Here is a 14,638-nt window from a genome sequence, read left to right as displayed (position 1 = left end):
CTGCTCTCCATGCTATGGCTGGGGGTAAATGGTTGTGACATTCTCAGGCTGCTACCATTTCCACTCCCCCCTTGATATTCTGAGTTCTGTAAGTCTTCTAGGCTGCTTTAGGCTACAATGGTTTGAGCTCATGATCACAAGCTGCCTGTCTTTCTTAAAGGAAGTGTCTCACTATCTTAAAAGTGGCCTTGATCACTAAGAACGCTTATTCCCTCTTGGGGTAATTGACCTTGGTTAGGATCAACTTCCCGGGGAATTGGTGCAAGGACAGTGATCAAAGTGCCTAGGTCCTCCTACAACAGGACAATACTCCCACCCCCATCCTACATTTGCAAGGTGATGACCTTATTCAAGGGTACAGGCCAGAGCTGGGGTAAACAAAGCCCTAACCTACTAGAAGGTCATTTTTGTGTCTGGGAACCAAATTCCTTTCTCTTAAGAAGAATGGATACTGGGGTAGTGAAGATGCAGATGTGGTAGATGACTGCTGATAAATTTAATCATCCTAGGGGACTTCATTTCAGAAAGCCTTATGACTTATACAGCACTATGTAAACTCTGGCAGAATAGAATATAGTGCAAATGCATCATTTTCATATTTGGGGGCTTGGCCTAGAGATGGTGCTAATGTAATCACTCAATTACTATCTAGCCCACAGAATCTATCATCACAGTATGTGAATGTATGAAAATATTTCCCAGGTAATTTTACTTTCTGGTGTTTGTGGGGGTCAAGATCTCATTCACTGGATAGAGGCAGGAGTGCTGTATAGGAATTTTCTGTGAAGGCCAGAGCCTTATGGAATTGGTTTTGGAGGTTCTTTTGATCAGTAGAAAGGAATTCAGATAATCACTACACTAAGGATGGGATAGTCTTGATAAGGAAGAACTCCCTGAATCTTATTTTTAGAAAGTATCAAGGCTAATGTGAGGAGGGGGAGGATCTGATGAAAACTGCTCCAAGATGCTGTCTAAAAGCTTTGCTTTATAGGTCTTGATTTAGATTCAGAGAGCATCTGCTCTTTTGGTAGTAGGACAAGTTCTGTGTATTCAGGGGTACCTCAAAGTTACCATTATCAATTAGGAAAGTCTTTGTCTCAGACAGTATTTGTATTTGCATTATGGTTATGAGTTGTATCCTAGCAGCATGAGGGGCCAGCTGAACGGGGGCTTTGCCTAGAAATGGAATTCTCTGTGATATTAGAGGGTAGAGTAGGAGGTACTGAGAGGCTGGCAGAAAAACTGACAAAGCAAAAGATGTGAATTTTAAGGGCAACAGTGAGTAGTGTGCTCTCAGCCAGAAGTGGCATATGGAAAAAGGGGAAGTGTAAGTGTCGTGGGTGGCAATACCAGGCCTAACTTCAGCTGGACAGGGAGTTAGAGAGGTTGTCTAGGACCCCTTGAGTATGAACCAGTCTTGGACATAGTAAATGACTTTTAGCAAACACTTACTATATGCCAGACTCTTTGCAAAGCTCTTTAATGCAGTCATCACATTTAATCCTTATAACTCTATAAGGTAGGTACTATTCTTATCTCCAATTTATAAATGAGGACCCTGAGGCACAGAAAAGTCATAATTGAAGGAGCTAGTAACAAATGGAATTAGAATTTCTGTATGACACTGAACCAGTGATATATTATCTTCCCAGTTCAATAAGAACAACAGGAACACATCTCATCCCTTAGAGAATGGGGGTGGGGTACCACAGGGACAAAGTATGTCTTAGGGGATTCCTATTCTGGTGGCCAGCCGAACAATTTTTTGATGGAGAGGCTCTGTGCCTTATGTGTTGTAGATGAATTAACAGAATGATCTGGGCTACTTTGCTAATGGCCTGTTGATTCCATGTAGTGATGTTCCTGTTCTGCAAGTGCCAGCATGGAATGCATATAAGTAGCAAGCAACAGGGACATGCTCTCCCTGGATGAAGGCAGGATCATCCTTGTTGGTGAGGTAATGCAGCTGACTTGGAATCCAGGCCTCCTTTCCATGCAAGTATCTATCTGAAAAGGCTGAAACTGGGGTGGAAGGGGTACAGGAAGAGGTCACTTGAGTTATACTGTGCATAGAGTTCTTTGAGGAATCGGAACTCTAGTACAATTCACTTCCATTCACATTCCATCTGATGCATAAGGTGGTGAAGCTGTTAGGACTACAGATCCAGTAGCTTTGGTCTTAACTGCCAAGTGGATAGTAATAAGAGCTGGAGGTCTCATTCTACATTCTTGTAGAGCTTGCCAAGACACAGTATAGAGCTTTATGACTCTATCATTCACTGCCCCCAAGTGGACATCCCAGAAACCAACCACATTCCAGGACTACATTGTCTTCCTTTTCTAGCAGAGATACAGGAAGGGGAGCCTAGCTGGCAAAGATCCCGTGCTGCCAGATAAAAGGCTGCAATGTCTTGGGACAAGAGGATAAATAAAAGAACTGGGAGGAAGAAGGATGTATCTGAGTTAGAAATATAGGTCTTACCTGTATTGTCAGAAGGAGATACAGGGATATATTGGGAGTTGAGATGCTGAACTAAAAAGGGTAAGGGACACCAGAAGTGGCTGGTAGAAGGATGATGAATAGTCCCTCAATGTGAACAAACAAGATGTCATCTAGACAAATTCTGAAGGTTGGGAGTCACTGTCCTGTGCTGGGTTTTAATAATCTCCTGGCACATGTTTACATGGATAAGGTGAGTTCTTTTAAGGGAATCTGGATGGGACAAGATGAATTTCTAAGAAACTCACTACAGAAGGCAAGATCCAAGAATTCAAAGAGGTTTGTGAACAAGTGACATGAGAAGGCAAGAGTTATTTTACAGAGAAACAGAGGCCATCAGCCAGTCATTTCACTACTTTGCTAGCAGGCACCCCCACACTCCTGTCACACCCTTCCCTGATTTCTTTCACTCTGGTTTCACAGGAGGTGGTTTTTCTCTGACAGCCGCTCACCCTGTTCTCTCTTGCCTGCTCTGAGACTTAGCTCCATTGCTTATTCTTCTCATATTTTTGGTATTTTCCTTTCTGCCTGTAAATGTTCTTAATATTTTAAAATAAAACAAACCAACAAGCTATCCCTCAACTTTTACTTTCCCTTGGCTACTCTCCTTTTTATTTCTTTCTTACTCAAACTCACCCCTCAATATTTGGGGGGTGAACTCTCATTATTCTCCAATAAGTTCCTGATCAACGTCATTCATGAACACCTTGATTGCCAAAAAGGACATTTTAGAACCTACCTAGATTGGCCCCTTTACAGGGCATGCCATTGCTGAGAGCTCTTTTCTTTTTTTAAATTTTTTTGCGCCCTTGGGATTCCATGACCATTTCCTATTTTGATCATCTGGTTACCCCTCTTTGTTTTGCTTTTTAGCTGATCTGACTGGAACCTCTTCTTTCACTTTCCCATTACAAATTGGGGCTTCTTGGGATTCTAGGCTCTACTTTCTTTTTCTCCTCAGTCTTTATTTTTTCCCTAAGTAACTTACTATTTCCATGGTGTGCACAACTATTTGATATACTGGCAACACATCTCTTTCTCCAGTTTAACCTTCTACTCCCATCTTCAAATCTAGATGTGCAATTTCCTTGGGTATTACCTTTGCTGCACACCACCTTTTTCCTGTTTATTGAGGTAGTATAATGTAATAGTTAAGTATCCAGTTTGAAGAATCAGACTGTCTTGGTTTGATGTTCAACTTGGCCACTTACTAAACTCAAATAAGTCATTTAACTTCTTTGTACTTACAGAAAAGTACCTGTTTCCTAATATTGTTGTAAGGAGACATGAGAAAATGCATGTAAGGTAGTGACTAGCATGTAGCTCAATGTGTTAGTTATTGTTATTAATAATATCCTATCTTGTTTGGGACTTCAATCAAACAAGCTTGAAACCTGAATCATCTTCTTCAACAGTCATCTCCTCTCATATCCACTTAATCATTAATACTTGATTCTTTTGGGGAGGGGCACTGGAGATTGAACCCAGGAGCACTTAACCACTGAGCCACGTCCCCAGCCCTTTTTATATTTTATTTAGAGACAGGGTCTTGCTGAGTTGCTTAGGGCCTCACTAAGTTGCTGAGGCTGGCTTTGAACTCGAGATCCTCCTGCCTCAGCCTCTCAAGCCACCGGGATTTTAAGCATGTGCCACCATGCCCGGCTAATATTCGATTTTTAAAAGCTTCCCCATGCCAGCCTTTATCTTTCTCTATTCCTCAGTCTCTTTGCTCTACCTCAGTTCAGGTCTTCATTCCTTTTCAATGGGATTGCTGTTTCCTGAATTGGTCTCTTTACCTCTGCCTCCTTCAATCCATGCTCTATAACTCTGGTCAAAGTTGTCGCCATACAACACAAATTTAATCATGTTACCTTCTAATTTAGTTTTACATTTTTCAGTGGCTCCCCATTTCCAACAGTAGGTTTTCTCAAAGTGTGAGAGTCACCCCTAGAGTTAGAAAGTGCAGAGTCCTATGCATCATATCAAACCTAGCAAGTCAAGACCTCTGAGAGAGACCTGAAAACCTACATTTTTCAATTGGGTGGTTCTGATATATATGAAACTCTTTATGATCCATTTCTGATGTTTTTACCTCATTTTATATCATTATCCACTTTACACCTTCCTTACTCTTCCAGCAATATGGAGTTACAGGTAGTTCCCTAAATCCACCAAGCTATATTTCATTGCTCCACTTTTTATTTTACAATGCTTTTTCTTACTTACTATTTTTAAAAATTTCCATTGCCCTGCTTTTATAAATGCTATTGTGGCCTTCTGAAATATTCCCCTACCTTCTTATCTCCTTGGCATACCCCCATTTCACCTTTTTTTCCTATTTAGAGAAGCCTTTATTAATGGGCTATTACAGTAAAACAAATATTTTTTCTAAAAACTGGTTGAACATTTATGAACATTTATCCTGTATATTTATAACCCCAGCCCTTTATTTATTTATTTATTTATTTATTTATGGTATCAGGGATTAAACCCAGAGGTGCTTAACCACTGAGACACATACCCGGCGCGGCTCCCTCCCTCTCTCTCTCTCTCTCTCTCTCTCTCTCTCTATATATATATATATATATATATATATATATATATAAATATATATATATATATAATATATATATAAATATATATAATATATATAAATATATAAATATATATATATATTTATATATATATATAAATATATATATATATATATAAAATTTTGAGACAGGGTCTCTCTTGCTAAGTTGCTCAGAGCTTTACAAGGTTGCTGAGGCTGGCTTTGAACATGCAATTCTCCTGCCTCAGCCTCTGGAGCCACTGGGTATATGCCACCACATCTTTTTTGTTTTGTTTGTTTTTGATACAAGTTCTCACTAAGTTGTTCAGGGCATTTCTATGTTGCCCAGGCTGGCCTTAGATTTGTGATCTTTCTGCCTCAGTCTCCCCAGTTACTAGGATTAAAGGTGCACACCACTGCACCCAATCCCAAGGAGTTTTTTAAGACAGCTTTTCCTAACTAAATCCCCCATCAAGAAATTTTGATATCACAGATATTATGTATATCTGTTTATGTACTGTGGTCCTTTGGAGGCCCATAAACCACTGTAACATCAAAGTTGTTTCACCCTCAACAATCAGTTTTTGCTTCCTTTGGAGGCAACATGTCCCCTGTTGAGATTAAATGCTGTACAGTGTCACTCATTCAAATATGTTTTCTTGAGATTCACCCTCTGTTTCTGTGATAAAAATTCTTTGTGGATTCTCTTCCTAATCTCTCTGATCATCCTTCTCAAGATTCTTTGTAGCCTTTTCTTTTACTACCTACCTTTATAAATTTGTTTGTGTGTTGCTGGGGTTGGAACACAGATCCTCACACATGCTAAGTATAAGCTCTACACTAAGCTACATACCTGTCCATTAAACACTGGCATTCCACAAGGCTCACTATTTTTTTGTTTCCCTTATTATTCTATACAGCTTTTTAAGGTGATTTGGTCTATTTCCTTAATTACCACCTATAGTGTTATTAACTCCCAATCCTGTGTTTTCAGTGAAGATTCTCCTGAGCCCCAGCCTCTTGTTGTTCCAAGTATAGTCTACAGGTTGGCAATGGATAATATCACCTGGGAACTTTTTATAAATGCAGACTCCCAGGTTCCACCTCATATCTTCTGAATCTGCATTTTTAACAAGATCTCCAGAAATTTCACATGCATATTTAAGGTGGAGACGCCCTGGGATGAAACCTATTATCAGCACTCTAACAGACACCTTCAATGCAATGTTACATAAGCACATCAATCCTTACCCCCGTCTTCTTGGTTAATGGTAACATGATTGACTCAGCCATCTGCACATTAGGTCTAGGAACTTCTACCTTATCACGTGTGTCTAATTAGTCACCATTCCTACCTGTTCTATCTACTAACAGACTTCTGAACTTTTCCCTCTTCTGTGCTCATCACTACTGCTTCCATCTGATATTGGATAGATTATCACAGCAAGGTCCTAACAGATTTCTCTATCAATAATCTCTCTTCCTGATTTATTAGCTGACTATTGTTAGAGTTATGCTTCTGAAATGCAAATCTGACAGTATTACTTCCTCCCAGCTAAAAATTCCTTCAGTGACTCCTTATTGCCTAAAGATAAGGTTCTTAACCTGGGACCCATGCATAGGCTTTGGGAAATCTTTAGACTTTTTGAAATTATAAAGAAAAAATTTGTACATTTACTAGAAAAGCTATAAACTGGTTTTATCAGCTATTTTAAGGGGTCCATGACCAAAAAGGTTAACAACTACTGATCTAAATGATCAAGTCTGAGCTATTTAGCTTGGTATAAAAGAACCCTTCATTCTACTTCAACCATACCTCTGGCCACTTGCCTACACAAGCCTGTGATTCCAGCTATTATTATTATTATTATTATTATTGTTAGACACAATAACTTTATTTTATTTATGTTTATGTGATGCTGAGGATTGAACCCAGGGCCTTACACATACTAGGCGAGAGCTCTACCACTGAGCCACAACCCCAGCTTCTGTGATTCTAGCTTTAATGGCAGACTTGGAAGCACCACCCCTCCCCCCATCTTCATAAATCTGTGCTTCTGCATATGCTCTTCTTGAAACAATCCTTTGCTACACATATAACTAATTAAGTGGTAGAGACTGGATTAACATCTGGGTCTTCAAAATTTACAGCCATTGCACTCTACCAGGCTCATACACACAAATACACACCACTCCATCCTGAAAGTTCATGCAACCCATGTTCACATCAAAAAAATGATGATTGTAGCACCATAAGCTGATATAATGCAACATTAATGAGCCACAGCCCTTGGTATGAAAAACACTGCACTAGACCTTTGCTGATACAGGGAGTTCTTATTACTGAGCATTTATTCTTTATCCTAGCAGTACCAAGTTTTTAAGGTTCCCTACAGATACAAAAGCTCTTCTAACATGAAAATATTTGCCAATGAATTGACTACTTATATCAGTCTCAGCTCAAACAACCCACTCCTTTAAACCCTAGCACCTAGCCCATCCATCTGTTCACTTTATCTTATGTGGGTTGTCAGATATATTAGCTAGCAAGTCAATGTAAATTCGTCACAAAGTGAAACTGTAAATCTTATAAAATGATGCAGGATATCATGAAGCCAGCACACAAAACTCACAAGAAGGACCTTTTAGACAAGTTCACAATTAAAGAGGAGAAAAATAAATATGGGTAATAATTTTTTTAAAAAAGACAATGATTTGAATACCAAGTTGATTTAGGAGAAGCCCTCAGGAAAACTGATGAAATCCTTGAATGTTTTGGCAAAATCAAACCTCTTAATGATCAAGCTGCAAAAGTTTTTCAGGAAGAAAATAATAACCAGAATCCCTTCTATCAGAGGGCTTTTGCAAAGGAAAAAAAAAGTTTCTCAGGAAATAAAACATACCATCTTGAAGTATCATGTAATTTTGTTTGAAATATTGGGCCCCAAACAAAAAATATCAATCTTTGATACACTCTTTGTCTGTTGTAATGATTAGCACATAGTTGTACATAGTACTCAATTTTATGAAATGAGATTAAAGAACATAGTTTATAGTTTTTAGTTATTCAAGCTAGCATCCCAAACAAACCCTGCCACTTTTACTATTTACTTTAAAATGCTGGTCCAATTTTTAAATGGATTCAACAAGTGACATCTGGTACCAGCTGCCCTCAAATAATAACCTTATATACACCTCTTTGTTTCCTTAGCATCTGACATATAGCGGGATTCTCACTTCCCTCTAATGTAATTAGCACATTGAATCCCTTCCTAAAGATAGTGAATCCCCACCAATCCCTAAAAAAATGTCCAAATCTTTAGTATTGGCTTACAAAACCTTTGTAATCTGGTCTTATTTTATTTGCCCTCACATTCTGGCTACATTTCACTACTTGAGGTTCTCCAAATATCCTTTACTCTTGCTGTGATGATGCCATCATTTCCTTTGCTTAGATTTCTCCATCCCCACCAATAGGAAAACAAAGGCTTACTCCTTCTTTTATACACACTACCATGTACGTGAATGCTAGTATATGCTCACAACATTGTGTTGTCACTGTTTCCTGTATTGACATAAGAGTTTGTATCATAAAAGTTTTATTCATAAAAGTAATATAATCACATTGGAGAAAATATAGGAAATGGAAAAATACAGGGTATATGTGTACATATACAAAACATATTTCATATTTTATAATCTCCATTATCACCATCTTCACAAAGCCACTGTTATTCTTTTGTTGTATTTCCTTCTAAAATTTTTCATATGGCTATATTTTTACTAGAGTCTGAGTGAATGTATGATATAGCCACTTGCCCTTTAAAACCAAAAGCAATATTATAAGATGGGCATTTTTTCTACTTATGTAGTAGTTACCCTAACCATTATTTTAATGGCTATAAAATATCCCATCGAGTGAATATGTTACAGCATATTATCTAACCTTTCCACTATTGTTGAATGTTTATCTCCCTTCCATCACCCTTTTATTGGCTATTATAAGTAAGAGAGACAGTACCATCTTCAGGTACACATTTACCATATTTTGGATTGGTTTATCTTAGACTAGATTGCCAAGAGTCATCTCAAATTTGGTAGAAAAGAATATTGTTTTAATTTCTCAAAGCATTAATAATGCAAAATATTTTTCCTACCCATTATTTGTCTCAGCTTCTGTGAATTGTCCATGTCTTTTGATCATTTAATCTAAATATTCATGCTAAACTAATTAGAAAAGATTTTTAAACCTTTTGTTGTATTTGCTATAACTATTTTTGCCTCTTTATTTTGCTAAAATTTTTAGCTGTAAAAGTAATAAAATATCATTGCATAAATTTTGAAAATAGAGAAAAAAATTTTTTAAATCATGAAAAATCTTGCCATCATAAGATTATCATCATCATTCCCAGTGCTTTTTTCTCTTACGTGTGTGTTTTACAAAGTGATAATTTCAATGTACATACAATTTTAAGACCTAGTTTTTTATTAACACACATCAAATATTTCTCTGAAATACCTTATAATCTTAATAATCATTAAAAGTAATAGTACAGGGTTGGGGGTGTACCTCAGTGGTAGTGTGTACTTAGCATACATGGGGCCTTAGGTTCAATTCCCAGTACCCAAATACACATGCACATAAAAACAAAACAAAAATGATAGCACAATATTCCATGGATTAGATTCACCATTTGCTTATTGCTAAACATTAATGTTATTTCATTTTTTTAAAAAATATTTTAGTTGTTGATGGACCTTTATTTTATTCATTTATATGGGGTGCTGAGAATTGAACCCAGTTCCTCACATATGCTATGCAAGCACTCTATCACTGAGCTATAACCACAGCCTCAATGTTATTTCAATTTAAATTTTTTTAGGTTATCCTATATGAAAATATTTTTCCATATTTTGAATTATTATCTTTAGGAATATTCCCAGAAGTAGGATTACTAGATCAAAGGACATTAATACATGTTGACTGCCAAAATGCTTTCTTAAGAAGTTGATCAAACCATAATTGACCAGTAGACTGAGTACCATCTTTTTCATTTCTGTTAAATTCAGACTAAAAAAGAGGCTTAACTAGTTGTTCTAATTTGCATTTCTTTAATTAGTAGTGATGAATATTTTCCCAGTTGTACTTAAACTTTTCTGTAAATTATCTATACATATTTTTTGTTCATATTTTTTCTTATACATTATACTGTGTTGAAGGCCCTAGATAATATAAACCCCATGCTTTGTCATATTTATGTCACAGAGGCTTTTTCAGTCTGTTTAGATTTTATTTTTAAAATGGTCCAAAAACTTTAAAAAGTAATACTGGTTTTAAAATTTTATACAGTCAGCTTGGATCTTTTCCTTTGAGAATATTCTCCATTACTTCCTAAGCTTAGAAAATGAGTCCCTGTTAGAAGCTTGATAAATATTCATTCATTTCAGTTTTTATAATCAGCTTTTTTATATTTAACTCTTCAATCCAACTGCCACTTATGTTAGTTTATTATGGGGATGAGGGTATAAATTCTTCAAGCTGTCACAATATTATTTATGAACAATCATTTCTATTCTCATTCACTTGCAATTCATCTTTTATAATAAACTCTTACATATTACCTGTCTAATCTAATATTAGTGGTATCAGTGTTTTCGTTATTCTAGTTGTGTATGTTTAATATCTACTAGCATTCATTCTTTATTACTTTCCTTTTACAGAATTTTCTTTGAAAATCACTTATTTAATTTTCAAATGAAATCATTTGCTGTCTTATCCCTAAGATATGAATTTCTTGAGGGCAGGATTGTTGATTTCCTTAGAACATATTGCCAAGAATCTTGTTACTAGGTCAACAGTTAAAAACATTTTTTTCTAAACTTAACACTTCCAAAGTTTCCCAAAGGGTTGGGCCACTTTCCTTATAATCCTACTAGCACCTGGATATATTTGTTACAAAGTTTTTTTCAAACTTGGTAGGGGAAAAATATACGTTGCTTCAGTTTCTACATATTTGCTTATTAGCAATGATAAACATATGCTTAAAATATAGTAAGATTTTAATCAATGCTTATTCAATGAATAAATGGCATATACGAATTTGTACCTGTATTTGAGGACGAAGAGGTTTAAACAAATATTGTGATTATAATAGGGAAGTGCTGGTTAAATGTAAGCTTGTTGGCCTGTAGTCCATCTTCAGAGATGTTCTAGAGGTGTCAAGAACACCCTGGAATTCAGACCTGAACTGAGGCAATCCCTAGAAACTCAGTAATTTACATTCATTGCAGGCATGTTTCCAGGCAGGATCAGCTGAAAGGACCGGTCAGAAGATGCCTGAAACAGTTAAGATAATGATATGTGGGTATGCTCAAACGTGCACACAGCTCAGACAGACATGAGTGGCTCAAGATAGTGTGTGTCGTTTGGCAGCAAAACAGTAGTAAGAAGTGGCAGGTGTCTGAGACTCCGCTGCACACTGACCCAGGTCCTAGCAGGCCTTCTGTCATGTATTTAAATATATGAGAAACTAGATCTGACTTTGAGGTGCATGTGTTTTCTATGATACCACACCACTCTTATTCCCCATTCACTAAGCCCAAGAGGACATTAAAGTCCTTAATTCAGAGAAACTTGGGTTTCTCCTTTCACTGTGCAACATGAAGGAGAAGAGAGTCATTTTTTTCTCCTAGGGATCATCATCTTTATTTTGAACTTGAAAAAAATAAAACTAAAGCTAACAAATTGGAGGCTGTTTTTCTTTGTTTTTTAAGACCATGTAAAATGTATTATTAAGCATGGGTCCTCCCTTTTGCCTCAGTAGTACATTCTAGTACTGAACTTTTTCAAGGTCTTCCTTTGTCAGGAAATCTGTCAATTTGATCAAAATAATAGCATATTACTATCTTAACCTGTATATGCTAAAATTGTGCCATGTTTTCTTCTGAAAAAACAAATGCTATTTGCTTTTGACTCCATTGTACCTAAGAGTAACAAGGCCATGGTTGGTTGCATGAACAATTGATTTGTGAATGACACATTGGCAGTCACTACCACAGCTGCTTCCTTTTACTCAGCAGATTGATACATTCAGTTTTAAAAGTCCTTCTCCCCCAATGTGTACTAAGTACTACTGAGAAAGCAAACAAGACACCAAATGCTGAAGGCCCAGCAGTTCTCATCAGACACAGTATCACTATCTGAATTGTTAACAGAAAACTCCAAAAAGATTTTTCCTCTAACCCCAAGGAGCACCTAAGAAGAGTCATTTCACAAGCCTTTTCTCCTTAGAGAAACATCTAACTGTACATTGACTCTTACTTTAGAGTTGGCAACCATAAGCCTCCTTCTAAGTTCTTCAGCTCTTTGTTCTAAATCTGTTCTCATCAATTCTTTACCTATTCAAAAATCTATTTGCCATGCCTATAAAGAATTAGTTCTAAAATGCAACTCTCCCAAGACCTCCATGATTAATTTTCCCCTGCTAAGTCTCTTCAGCTCATACATATTATCCATTGGTACCATAATTGCTGGTGTTCTGTGATTATTCTAATTTTGTTAATTTTTTTCTAGAGAATAAGACAGTTGACACAGGGAATTTCTAGAAAGCTGAAGAGGAATTTAGAGACTGTCCAATTATATCCTTTGCCCTGCCTGTTTTATTGAGGAAGAAACTGAGGCCTAGAAGAGGTTAATTTGTCCCACTTAGTCAGCCAAAGTAGCAGAAAAAACTAGGTGTAGGGTCCAGGTGACCTGACTTTTGATAGTGTACTTTCCATTACATTAGGTCATCTTCTATTTTACTTGCATCTGTTCAGAGTTCCTTGTAAAGTACTAGATATACACATTTCTCAGTAAACATCAATATGATAATCAGAAGAGTTTACATAACTGAGAAATTGACTCAAAGAAAGGGTGAGAGAGCAGAAAGGTAATTTCCTTACTTCTTTGCATGATGCCATCCACCAGACCAGTTAATGGCTACTTTGCACATCCCATCAATCAGGCACTGGGCAGCTGTCATTGTAGCCCCTCCTACAGCTGCTGCATAGTCAAATATCCCTTCAGTGGCTGGACAGTCATAACCTGAGAGCAAATATCAGAAGAATTAATTAAAGATGAACTGGAGGAAGAGGGGGAATAGGTTGAGGTGTGATAACAAGAGTCTTCTAAAAAACTATTGTGCTAACACTAGCTCCAACTCAGATAGCAACATTTCTAGTATTGGGAAGAAAAGAGCTTAAGATGTGAGAGCTAGAAAGGATAAACCTTCATCTTAAAGATGGTGAAACCAAGATCTGAGAGATGATATACTTTGCCAGTGTTTACACAGAATCAGGCCTAGGACTCAGGTCTTTTGTTCATGCATTCAGTATCTTACTAACCCAAGCTGTTTTCTTTAGATTATTCCATTGACTGCTTACAGTTTTAAAAATGAGGGTTAGAGTGGAAAACTTAACCAGAACTTCAGTCTGTACTCAAAATATAAGGTTATGGGGCAACTAAATTGGTATATATACAGCCAAACTAAGATCTGAGTGCTGCCAGTAGGGCCACAGCAACTGAAAGATTTCTCCTCCAAGTGACCCATCATTCAGTTTGTTTGTTTTGGTAACTGAGGATTGAACTCAGGGGCATGTAACCACTGAGCAACATCACCAGTCCTATTTTGTATTTTATTTAGAGACAGGGTCTCACTGAGTTGCTTAGCGCCTTGCTTTTGCTGAGGCTGGCTTTCAACTTGTGATCCTCCTGCCTCAGCCTCCTGAGCCACTGGGATTACTTACAGGTTTGTGTTCAACTTGTATGGTTTGCATGGTTAGTGAGTTTTATGAGGGCGAAACCAAAAGAATAAAATAGACAGCTGGGGTTGGGTGTGTAGCTCAGTGGCAGATCACTTGCCTAGCATGTTCAAGGCCCTGAGTTTAATACCCAGAATTGGAAAAAAAGGGCAGTTACATTATTTCTTAATTAAAAAGTATTAGAACCATTAAGTAAATTAAAAATTAGGTAATACAATCTACAGATGGAAGCTGTAAATCTCCCATCATTGCATGATAGGGACTTTACCTAGCCCATATTCTATGGAGTCCGGATGATCCTCATCTCCTTCTTGGCTCACTTTTTGGAGATGCTGCAGATAGGCATCGGTGTGGAATGTAGCCATCTCCTCCATGGAGGCCACTTTGGGTTTCACTATCCTAATAATAACAGATAGAACAAAGAGAGGTGAATGAGTCAGACCCAGAGTTATGCCAAAAGCTGGAAACAGGAGCCAGCAGTCTGAGTAAAAGTACAACTCCCAGGTTCTATTTCCAGTGGGCTGAAGTAATAAATATATTCTGCTCCTCCACTGCACTATACAGTCTTCACTTCCTCACCTCTATAGTGATGGCTCCATCAATAAGGGGCGAGAGGACAGATCTTTCCCCCTTGAGTTTATATGTAGGAAAAAATAAGGAAATAAGTTATTTAAATAAAAAAAAATATTTAAGTTAAGCAAATAATCAGGGATCAAACTTTACTCTGTGAGTTACAACTTTCATGCAAACCAGTTGGCAGAGATATTTTCATTTGAATCAGT

General features: G+C 37.2%; 1 protein-coding gene across 1 annotated transcript in view; it reads right to left on the bottom strand.

Moving 5' to 3' along the window:
* The window catches only part of Hdac8 (histone deacetylase 8), a 222,267-nt gene that overhangs the window by 204,049 nt on the left and 3,580 nt on the right, over positions 1-14,638 (bottom strand). Inside the window, exons 3-4 of the mRNA XM_027920168.2 lie at positions 14,125-14,255; positions 12,999-13,140 (exon numbers count right to left, since the gene is read on the bottom strand). Of these exons, the coding sequence (XP_027775969.1) occupies positions 12,999-13,140; positions 14,125-14,255 (273 nt within the window). The remainder of the gene's footprint in view (positions 1-12,998; positions 13,141-14,124; positions 14,256-14,638) is intronic.

This window comes from Marmota flaviventris, chromosome X (assembly GCF_047511675.1).
Source record: "Marmota flaviventris isolate mMarFla1 chromosome X, mMarFla1.hap1, whole genome shotgun sequence".
Classification (NCBI taxonomy): Eukaryota; Metazoa; Chordata; class Mammalia; order Rodentia; family Sciuridae; genus Marmota; species Marmota flaviventris.
This window is presented reverse-complemented; position numbering and strand designations above follow the sequence as displayed.